Source organism: Siniperca chuatsi, linkage group LG4, assembly GCF_020085105.1.
Source record: "Siniperca chuatsi isolate FFG_IHB_CAS linkage group LG4, ASM2008510v1, whole genome shotgun sequence".
In the NCBI taxonomy this organism is placed as follows: Eukaryota; Metazoa; Chordata; class Actinopteri; order Centrarchiformes; family Sinipercidae; genus Siniperca; species Siniperca chuatsi.
This window is the reverse complement of record NC_058045.1, coordinates 26104069-26116245: the sequence shown is the minus strand read 5'-3', so window position 1 is coordinate 26116245 and position 12177 is coordinate 26104069. Positions and strand designations below refer to the sequence as shown.

Genomic DNA, 12177 nt, shown 5'->3' with positions numbered 1-12177 from the left:
ATTTATGAAATACAATATTAGGTATATTAAGCTTCAAGGAAAACAAGCAGTGGCCCTAAAACTATTTAGTGCCTTCCACCTCTGCTAACCTATTTCCTCAGGGAAACCCTGTACTGAGCTGCTGTTGCTTAAGTTTAAAGCCTTGCCTTGAAAATAAATATTCTTGTGAGTGCCTCGTGTGGTTTACACGTGTTTACATTTTGGTGACAGAATCTTTTTACAATTTACATTTGTATAGCTATCATAAAGGAGGTATTAATGATCTCAAACTGCACTGCTTCATATTGTGGGCTGAATGTGAGATGTTCTGATGCACTTTATCTTTGCATGCTCTTACAGACGCTTACCCTTCCGGGAGCGAGTCTGTAGTGGACTCTGTGGTGCTGTTGCTAGCCTGTTCGGTGCTGGAGGTGGCGTTAGGGCCGGGCTCCGATGGAGTGGTCAGACCCAGGGCGTCCTGACCTGGAGAGGGGCTACTGCTGCTGCTGCTGGCGGCTGGGGATCTGCCTGACGGAGAGGATGGAGGCGGCGTGTGACGGGCCACGCCCCCACGACTATTCTCCAGCCCGTTAGACGTCAACTCAACTTTGTCTGAGAGAAGACAGAGAGGGCAAGAAGGACGAGAGAAAGGAAAGATGGATAAAAAAATTACTTATTGTTACAGTTATTGCGACATAGCTAAAAAAGTTACAAACCAGGATTTAAGAATTAGCTCATTTTATTTCGGTGGTGATGTGGAGCAAGGGTTTTCACGATTATATTATTTATTTCATTTCTTCCTATATATATATATATATATATATATATATATATATATATATATATATATATATATATATCCCTAAGTTCTCTTTTTATTTAGTTATTTATAACTAGTTATTTGCAAATGTTACTCAGACTTGATAAGGGATTCGAAATGATTTATTTATTTGCTTATTAATACAAAATTCAAAACTAGACGCTGTGTGTACAAAACAATCACAGAAGTTAAATCCAACTGTAACGACAAAAGGGGCTCTAGGGTTGTATGAGAATTCATAACTGATCAATCTCCTTAGTTCTCTATGGGAAGACCTTAACTTCAGCTGATTCCGATGACAGATTTTGATTCTACATAACTCTGAATGAGTCCTGCATAAAGAGAGAATTCAGCTTTTTGTGAAGTAATCATTTAGGCATAACAACTGCACACACTGAATGAAGTGATATAATGTGGCAATTTTTTACAACGTGGCAGTCCAAACATCTTTTAGTGCCGCTTTAAAATAGCTGGACAAATTACTATCAGCAGTTTCTATCCATTTAACATCAGAATCAGTTCTAACAAACAGATCTGAGTCTAATTCTAGTTAGTGTACATGCATGTATAAATCCTGTTAAAGCCATTTGAGGTTAGCAGACTTTTTCTATACCTGCGCTGCTTCCAGGGCTGCTGTGGCTCTTGGAGGACCGACGGCGACCAGACGAGCACGACCCAGGGATCTGCTCCTCATTCAGCTCCCCGTTAGTCAGAGAGCCCCCTCTGGAGCACCCTGGGGAGCCTGAGTGCCTGTTACTTCGGCGATCAGAAAGACACACACACACACACACACACACACACACACACACACACAGAGAGAATGGGATGTGAAGCAGATGAAGGGAGAAAGTAAAAGAGAAGAAGATGAAGAGGAAAGGCAGCAGGGAGGGAGGGAGGTGCGATGAGACAGAGGAGAGAGATGACAAAGAAACATCAACATTTGCACTTACAACAGTCAAACATTTTTTCCCTTGGAGTGTCTTACTCGTTCTTTGACTGTCTTTCATGTCCGCTTCCTGTGGATCACCCCACGGCTTTTTTTTTAACAACTTATAATTAGACCTATTGTTGTTCCTGACTTAGGGGAATAGACCTGGCACATGTACGAGTATGTACATGGGCAAAACTAGCACACAAAAAACACACACAGAGGTGTCGGTGTCGGCTACTTTTCCTCTCTGAACACCCTCATATTTTCCTAATACTAAATATATCTTTGCTTTTCCGACAAGAACTTTTATACAAAGAAAAACATGTTGGCTTTGCCTCCCCAAGACTGAGGAATGCTGAGGCCGAGCTTGGACTGCCATCAACAGAAAACCGGATTCAGGGCTGCGCTCGGTTGTTTATTCACCACAATAAGGAGAAGCAGCAGAGGAAGGAAGCAACGGTTTGACATCAACACTTGCAGTGTGTGCATGTACTGTATACTCTTACAAATGTGTTTGTGTGTGGGCACTGAGCTCCTCGACACGGGAGGCCGACAGAAATCACCTCTCCTCTTCTTTCTCTCTGTGGCATCTGTTCGAACACAACTGGATGGAGATGTTGACTGCTTCCCCATGGCAGCGGCGGTTTGGGCTCTTGGCTGAACTGTGTTTAATGCCCCCCTGCAATGTTTAGAGGGAAATACCATCTGACCCCATGCACCGCCGCCGCAAAGCTTTGAAATAAATGCAGTCTGCTCCACTATTTATTATCCCACTACCATTCTAGCCGGTGAGAGCAGCGTCTCAAACCACATTCAGGGGGGAATAACATGCTGGCACTCTGCATAAGTGCTTCAGTCGACCACGCTGGCACAGGCTTCCTTCACTCAATCCTTTTCTTTTCTTTCTTCCATTTATTTTTATTACAATTATGCCTCGGGTTTATGATTTTAATATAAGCGCTTTGCTAACAGTGTTTTAGAAAAAGTTTATTATTGTGTTATTATTCTTATTATTATACCGCAACGTCTGCAGAGATTTGTAGTGAACTGTGGTTGATTTAGATGCCTAAAAAGCTGGTTTTGTGTGTGTGTTTGTCAGTGGGTTAAGACAAGAGCCATGAACTTACTTAAAGTTGGTTGAGGCCTAAGTTCCATGTCACCCCATCCTCCTCTTAATATGTGATTATGTTATGATACAAAGTAAACAGAAACCTAAAAATGACATCCAAACTGTCTCTTAAACAGCTTTGTTTAGATAAAGGTGGACTCAATATTAGAAATCAATATCTTCTTTTGTCTCTTTATATAAATCATCACAAACTTACCCAAGTTGATAAACACTTTGCTGACACTTTGCAGGATTTGTCAATCAAAAACCTGCTCAAAAACTGTTTTCTGCAGATTTTACACAATACCAGGGTAACACACTTACACATATAAACTTACAGCTATTCAGTGACAACTTTTACATTTGTTTCTCTAAACCAGTGGTTCCCAAACCACAAAGCAGTGGTGTCCTTCTGTGCTTGTGCAGGAGTGTTTCCTCACACATCCCAACCTGACTGGGACTTATGAAGCCCTTCATAAAAGGCATGCTGTGTGCATGCACGCACTTATCTGTGTTGATCTACCTTTTTTCAGCTTTGTATTTATTTTCCACAATATTTGAAATTCATTCTATTTGGGAGCTCTTGAATTCCGTTGCACAGGAAGTGATAATTTTTTTCTTTTGTTGCCACATAAACACAATATTCACCCCAAGAAGCAAAAAAAAAAAAAAAAGGAGACAGATCGCTTTGACTAAGACAAGCTCCTATAAAGGAAAGCTGCTGTCATTAAGCCAAAACAATCAATGCTGCCTTTGTAAGATGACAAAAATATTCAAGATGTGAGGGGATAATGAGGCGCTATGCATATGTGGTTTTTTCTTTTGAACTACAGGGCTATCATTTCTTAGACATGATTTACACTCTACAGTGTTGCTTCTCACACAAACCATAATCAACTGTGCCCGACTTCTGCAGGCTAGCTGAAAAAAACCCTAATTTTATTAATCAACAACAGGACACTAAATGGCAGTAGCACACAGTGAATAGGATATAAAAATATTACAATAGAAATAAAAATAAAAATAAAGCAAATACTAACACCAGGTGAAACTACTGTAGGATTGGGTATGGAACCTGAATATTGAATTGTCCCATAAACAATGTTGAAGACTACCAATACTGAAAGGTTTATTAATTATCTGATTAGACGTTTGCTGATTTAAAAGGCATGTTTTGTCTGTTGAAAGACAACCAAATGTTGATGGTGGTGTACAATCTAATCCAAAATGATGTGCCTTTATGTTAGAAGCCAAGCCCACTTCCTTTTTAGCTAATTGGTATGAAAATGTTTTTAGTTCATCCTCTCCTCCCCATAAATAACCTTTCCACACAGCTTGTACAGATCAACTTTTGAGATGTACTTCCATCAGACAGAGAGATGGAATAGGCTACTATTTAATGTTCACCCAGATGAATATGGACAATATATATAATATGGGTATATCAAAATATTAAATATATTCAGACATCAAACACATTTTCATGCATTGGTTAGTCTCTCGCCTCTCATATTACATCCAATCTCTGTTTTATCCCTGAGGCATCAAAGAGACTGTATCTGAATTTCAAACAGTGCTTAGAGACTGTGTGTGTGTGTGTGTGTGTGTGTGTGTGTGTGTGTGTGTGACCTATGAGATCCAGCTGTACTGGGTGTCTCCTCACTCTGTGTCCTCCTCAGGTTGGGTCTGTCTGACTGCAGTATCTCTGCAAAGACACATAACATCATCATTGTACAGACACAGATAACCAGCTAATAACTAGCTGTCAATCACAACACATACAATGTGTCAATTGGGGGTTGACAGATTGAGAAAAAGTGTTTGCTATATCAAGATTGATGCCAGTCCAGCTTTCAAACATCCCACACTCATATCCGCAAACACAGCTCACATTCATATTTAAAAAGGTGGGGTATGCGATTCTAATCCAATACAAACCATTCTAAACCTACGCTACAAGTATGTGTTGTTAGCTGAGTATTGTTTACATTCTGCTTAAGAAACAACAGCAGACTGTAAAAATCAGAGGATTCCAAAATTTGGCACAAAAATCTTTTTTAACAATGCTGTCTATAGCTGCTACACAGGCTGAAACTTTAAAATGATTCAACACTAAAACTCACTCAGCAACAAAGTTTCACTAACATGAGCATTAGTTCCAGTCTCTCCCTAGAGGTTCAATCATCACATTACTGTCCCACTTCGAACAGAGGTTACTGGTCCTCTCCTGAGCTGTGCAGAAAATGAGAAAGTTCTCATAGTGAGGCTTAGGCCACTTTGTGTTTATAAAAAAAACCTCTAGAATAATCAAATCCATATAGACTTGAAACATGTGGCAATGGAAGTACAGTTGGTGGTTTAATAGAGACCATTCATCCTTGTATGTTCTGTGTAGTCTGTGCTGGTGTGTGTGTGTGTGGGGTATGCGGTCTTGGTGGTGTGAGGGAATGTGTGACTATATGCTCAGTCCCAACTGTGACTGAAAACCACAGGCCTATAAGATGCTTTTCATTAACACTCACACTTTCTCCTTTACACACACACACACACACTTTTCTATGTGTGACACACTCACGCCGAAAGCATTACAGCCTCAAACAGTATCCATATTTACACACACACATATATATCCTCCTATCTAAAGTAAAGCAAACAGGTAATCTCTCACTGACTGATTGACTAAATCACACACTCTCTCGCTTTCTCTCTCTCACACACACACACAGACAGACTCACACAAGCGCTGTTTTGTGGCAATGAAAGGGCTTTTTGTGAGCAGACCCGATGGACATACAGAAAAATAAACAGTGGTCTTGAGGAAAACCATTGTGTCATAGCCTGTTCACTGAGTTCATCACCTCCACCCTCTTAATGGCACAGGTCTAATTACTGGTGTGGTGTGTGTCTGTGCGCATGTACATGTGAGTGTATATATACAGTATGTACAAGTGTATAAAATAGAATTTCCAGTCAGCGACCATCTTAAATCACAAAAACATCTCAACAACTAAACTACACTAAAAACAACAGTAGGCACATTTCAGGTTCAGTAGCTGCTATGGATGGATAGGAAACTTTAAGTTACTTGTGTAACCCCAGTTCTCTCAGTGGCATGAGTGAAACATCTAAATGAATGCTATGAAAGGGAATGCATTACATTCATACCGTCATTTAGGACTGCAAGCAATGCATATTTTCACCATTGCTTAATCTGTTAATAACTATTTTGATGAATCAATTAATCATTTAGTCTATAAAATGTTGGAAAATTTTGAAATATATATATATATATATATATATATATATATATATATATATATATATATATATATATATATATATATATATATATATATATATATATATATATATATATATATATATGATATAAAAACTGAGAAAAGCACCAAATCCTCAAATTTGACTTTGGCTTAAAAATGACTTTAATAAATAATTGTTGTTGAATAGTTTTCTCAATTGACAAATTGATAATTCAACCAAGTTCCAGTACTACTGTCTGTTGCATCAGTTGAATGTAAGTTTGATCAGAAGAGTGGAGAGTCACCACTAACTGCTATTTTGAAACTAGTTAGTTTCAAACTAAAATCAACAGTTTGTTTAATTGTGCCATCTCTACTTATACTACAGCTTAAAATAAGTAGACAGTAATCAAAACATTATCGCAGAGTGATGTATCACCCCGTACAGCATTTAGATAAAATGGGAGAGAACGACACTACAGATTAATGACAAAAAAGTAAGAGACCTACAATAGACTGTTAAAATTAGAAAATAAAATAGAGAAAGTAATGTATGCTATCATGTGTGAACTAGCTAACATAGGATACAACGCATGTTTGTCCTTCCAACTTCACCTCAGTAATAATAATTCAAAGAGCATTTATTGTTTGCATCTGTTGTTGAAGATGACTTAAGTCCCTAGAAAACTTCCATCTTGGCTAAAAGATTCTGCTGAAGTCAAAAAGTTACAAGTCTCAGTTACAAGCAACAGAGCTTCCCATTAGGCTAATTTATATAAATTTTTTATTCAAAACAATGCAAGCATGATGATAGAGAAACGTGTGTGTGTTTGTGCTCGCACTCAGCTCAGAAGTTGTGTCACGCAGAGTAGAGAACAGAAAGTCGTCTTCAGTGTTAAATATTAGCAAAATAACTGATGAAAAACACATTAAGAACTGCATTGATTGCACAGACAGGGGACATCATCATTGGACGGGCTAGTTCGGAAAACACCGGTGGCAGCAACTTGACGACTGCGCAGTAAGCATTAAAAAGTCGACTGAAAACCCTGGATTTTCCATATACACCACACAGACGTTTATTGGCTTAATGAATCATCAACAAATCATCTTTATTTACATTGCTCTTTCTACAGCAGAGCCATCTCTAAGACGCATTGCAATACACTAAAACAGGCAATATTGTCAAAGTAACATATGAGGAAAACGTGGGCTATGCCTCAGCCTCACATTGCAATTTTACAGTTTAAAATGTCCACAAAGTACACGTTTGTATTTTTTGCCATTGACCAATTGACCAATTATACAAACTAATGTCCCAAATCATGTTTTAAAAATTAAATATGATGTAATGGAACTTCCTGCAGTAATATATATGATTAAGTCTATGTTTTCTCCACATGATACATTTTACCCAAGGTTTAAATTTTTGGTTATCCAGTAATTTTCTCCTGAATTGTGAGTAACAAAGTGAATGCCCATTCTTAAATCATACCTGCTTACTGCCCATAGGTGTGGAGTATATCAATAGAGAAGAAAAGGGAGAAGAAAGATGCTACCCAAAAGGAAGCTAGAGTGTAGTGGAAATCAACAGACTCTGACAGGCTAGGCAAACTCATAAAAATATGCAATAATTAAGATCAGTGTATATGATGGAATAGTGGCATTAGACTGTGCCAGAGGCCACTAAATTTGGGCTTTAACGGCCAAAAGTTTCCTCGGGGGGTTGGGGGGCTAGCTGGCTACTTCATATCCTTGTGGAAAGCCCTGAGCAACCAAATGGTGCCAGCTTAAATTCCCATCTCAAATTAATGCAGCATAAAATCACACTGTACCGCACAATGGTGGTTGTGCTGATGGTTTCAAGATGGCACCACAGCTGGCTGGCTCTGTGTTTTGGTGCGCATTGTGCAAAGGTGCTCTCACCATTGCTCATGTAGTGAAACAACGAAGGAGAGGGAGGCGCCTCCGCCAGCATGGATATCGCACAACGTTACCGGGAATATTTCTTTCCAACGTGCGCTCACTGTGCAATAAACTGGATGAGCTACTGGTGAGGAAAAACAGAGACTTTTATTCATCTTCTGATCTGGAATATTTTTTCATCAACTGCAAACCTTTCTACTCCCACCATGAGTTTCTTTCATTCATTCTGGTCAGTGTTTACGTTCCAGTGCAGGCCAACGTGCAGGACGCACAGTGCACGCTCGCAGACCGATACTGTGTGTGGAGCGGAGAAACTCTGACTCCTTTAGTTATTGTCCTCGGTGACTATAACAAGGGTAATCTCAGCCATGAACTGTCCAACCAGAGAGGAGAATATTCTGGATCACTGTTACACTACATTAAGCAGAGCCTATCACGCTGTCCCTCGCGCTGCACTGGGTCACTCTGACCACCTCATGGTCCACCTGATTCCTCCAAACAGGCAGAAATGAAAGCTCTGTAAACCTGTTGTGAGGACATCAAAGCAGTGGACCAGTGAAGCTATTGAGGACCTTCGGGCATGCTTGGACTGTACTGACTGGGATGTTTTCAGGGCTGCTGCCAACAGTCTGGATGAGTTTACGGAGCCTGTGACGTCCTACATCAGCTTCTGTGAGGACTGCTGCGTACCATCACGCACCAGGGTGAGTTACAATAATGACAAACCCTGGTTCACGGCTAAACTCAAACAGCTCAGGTTGGAACTGGAAGCAGCGTTCAGGAGTGAGGACAAGGACAGGTTTAGCAAGGCGGTGAGAGAAGCTAAACGACGGTACTCAGAGAGACTACACCACCACCACAGGTCTACAGACCCGTCGCCCTGACCTCTGCGGTAATTAAGTCATTTGAGTGCCTTGTGTTGTTCCACCTCAAGGCCATCACAGACCCACTCCTGGACCCCCTGCAGTTTGCCTACAGGGCCAACAGGTCTGTAGACGATGCAGTAAACATGGCCCTCCACTTCACCCTCCAGCACCTGGACTTCTCAGGAACCTACGCCAGGATCCTGTTTGTGGATCTCAGCTCTGCCTTCAACACCATCATCCTGGCTCTGCTACCGGACAAGCTCTCCCAATTGAATGTGCCTGACTCCACCCGAAGGTGGATCACAGACTTCCTGTCCGACAGGAGGCAGAATGTGAGGCTAGGGAAACATGTCTCTGACTCCCGGACCATCATTACCAGTTCCCCCCCAAGGCTGCGTTCTTTCTGCTCTGCTCTTCTCCCTGTACACCAACAGCTACACCTCCAGTCACCAGTTCGTCAAGCTCCTGAAGTTTGCGGATGACACCACCCTCATTGGGCTCATCTCTGATGGGGATGAGTCTGCCTACAGGTGGGAGATTGACCACCTGGTGACCTGGTGCAGCCAGGTCAACCTGGACCTCAATGCTCTAAAGACAGTGGTTATGGATTACAGAAAGAGCCCAGCCCCACCCGCCCCCATCACCCTGTGTGACTCCCCTGTCGAAACTGTGGAGTCCTTCTACTTCCTGGGCACCATCATCACTCAGGACCTCAAGTGGGAGCTGTACATCAGCTCACTCACCAAGAAAGCCCAGCAGAGGATGTACTTCCTGTGGCAGCTGAAGAAATTCAACCTACCAAAGTAAATGATGGTGCACTTCTACACCACTATTATTGAGTCCATCCTCCCCTCCTCCATCACTCCATCTGGTACACTGCTGCCGCTGCCAAGGACAAGGACACACTGCAGCATTTCTGATTCAATACCGTAAATGTATAAATGTAAATGGTTGTACTGTTGTCTATTATGGCCAATGTGCTCCTGGTGTAATTATCAAAGAAAATTTTCCTCTGGCTCTTATAACATTAGTCTCTGTTGTCTTCCACCATGAGAACTATTCATAAGGAATGACTAGCACCAACTCAGGGAAGGTGTGAATTCTTAACTAATCTAAACTCTATGCTATGTTGTAACTAACTTGTATGGTGCAACCTGTTATAACTAAAATATAGCATAACTCCCATACTACATTCAAACTAAGCTACATTAAAACTTACATAACTGGTACAACAGCCTGCAGATGTGTTGCTGAGCACCTCCATCAGTGAATTTGGATGATCAGACCCTCAATAATCTTTGGTGTGGATTTTGACCTGAATTAGACATTATTTTATGCCATGAGGCAATATAAATTTGTCAACCATTAAAGATTTTGCCGTACTGTTTATATTGTGTTAGCTATCCCTTTAATAGCACTCACTGTATGAGGCCATTGTGTGCAATATACACACCATGATAGAAGACTGTATCGATTTCTCCCACACCTAGTCTACACCTAAGACAATGCCAGTTTAAATTAGGTTTAACAACAGTTAGCAAGTTACAATTCTTCACATACAGACTGTTAATGTACAGAGTCTAGCATGATGTGTTCAGGATGATGGGTGTTAGTCACTGGTCTGTCTGTGTGGATAGTCTTGAGTGTGTCTGTGCCGCAGTGTACATGTGGCTTCTGTTTCTGTGGGATGGGAAGTTATGTATACGTGGAGTGTGTGTAAGTATCTAACCGTTACATAGTGTGCCAATATTTTCAGAGTTGAAATCTTTCTGCTCTGGCTTCTGTTTCTCCCCATCTTTCAATACAAGGGTTTGTTTATGAAGCCCACTAGTGCGTGTATGCGTGTGTGTGTGTGTGTGTGTGTGTGTGTGTGTGTGTGCCAGAAAAGCTGCCAGGGGAAATGAGTAAAACCTCCAAACTAACAGAGGTGCGTTCAGAGCGAGAACACAGAGCGCCTTAACACCACCAGAAGGCAACACACTCCCACCTTTATACACTTCATACATTCGGGCAGCCAACATATGCCTGCACACACACATTACAGAACATAAAACACATGTACATGCAAACCCACAAAAATACACACACAAGCTCAAATACACACGCCTGCATCTACACCCAGGAGACCATAAAACACACACATACAAAGACAAGTGCCTCAACTTGAAACCCTGGTTTTAGAGGGCACACTTTAGCCTCTGTTCACTAACCTCTCCTGCCCCACACACACACACACACACACACACACACACGACCTCTGTCATCCCTACCCCTGCAAGCCAGGAAAGGGAAACCCCCCCCAATGCACACCGCTTCAGGATCACAGGAGGCGATTGTACTGCTGAGCTGCAAGCAACGAGTCTCAATTACGAATTCTCAGAAACAAATTAGACAAAAGCACTCCTGATGTCTCTGATTTTGTGCATATGTATGTATACAAAGATTTAAGAGAACTCCAAACAGGCCATATAAAGAAGCACCTGCACACATGTCGACATTACAGTCCTAAGTTTGTTTAACTGCATTGTGAGGACCTCCCATTTAGTATACTCATTAACCTTATGTCCTGACTCTGACCCTGATTTTACTTTTAAAAAGGAATAATTCCACATTTTGAGAAATATGCTTATTTGCTTTCTTGCCGTGAGTTAGATAAGAGTGTCCTGAAATCTAGCTTAGCTTAGCACGACTGGAAACAGCTAGCCTGGCTCTCTCCAAAGGTAACAAAAAGGGCCCAGCAGCACCACTAAAGCTCACTAATTAATATTATTATATCTAATTCGTAGGAAGTCTCCTGGGCAAGAAATAGCCCGGCATATGACCCCCTGTAACTACTTAACCGGCTGCTGCCTGTAGCTTCATTTTGAACAGACAGCGTGATATCGATCTTCTCACCTAACTCTCGGCAAGAAAGGGAAAAAGCGCATTTCCCAAAATGTCAAACTATTCTGTTAAAGCAGCGGTCCCAATCTTTTTGGTTTGTGGCCCCTTTAAAAGAAAGTGTTCACTTGTGACCCCTCATCAATGGCATTAAAAGTCTAAAAGTTGAAATCCCAAACAGGTATCCAATATTTCACCAAAAAAAGCAAAGATTAGGGAAGGAAACAAAACAAAACATAATTAAAATTTTCACAGGAGACTTTTCATTTTTGTATTCGATTAATCATATTGCGACCACTCAGATTTATCTTCTGACCCAAAGGAAGGTCACAACTCAGATTCGGAACCGATGCTTTTAGGAGTACATGTATTTTTATTGTAATTTTTCCTGATAGTTAAATTATCCA

At 41.0% G+C, this 12177-nt stretch overlaps 1 protein-coding gene across 4 annotated transcripts in view; it reads right to left on the bottom strand.

Moving 5' to 3' along the window:
- The window catches only part of wwp2 (WW domain containing E3 ubiquitin protein ligase 2), a 63668-nt gene that overhangs the window by 35777 nt on the left and 15714 nt on the right, over window positions 1–12177 (bottom strand). For 3 of the 4 annotated variants that reach the window (XM_044193251.1, XM_044193254.1, XM_044193253.1), the window contains exons 6-8: window positions 4468–4543; window positions 1413–1555; window positions 348–591 (exon numbers count right to left, since the gene is read on the bottom strand). In XM_044193251.1, coding sequence (XP_044049186.1) covers window positions 348–591; window positions 1413–1555; window positions 4468–4543 — 463 coding nt within the window. The remainder of the gene's footprint in view (window positions 1–347; window positions 592–1412; window positions 1556–4467; window positions 4544–12177) is intronic. The other variant, XM_044193252.1, reaches the window with a different exon arrangement.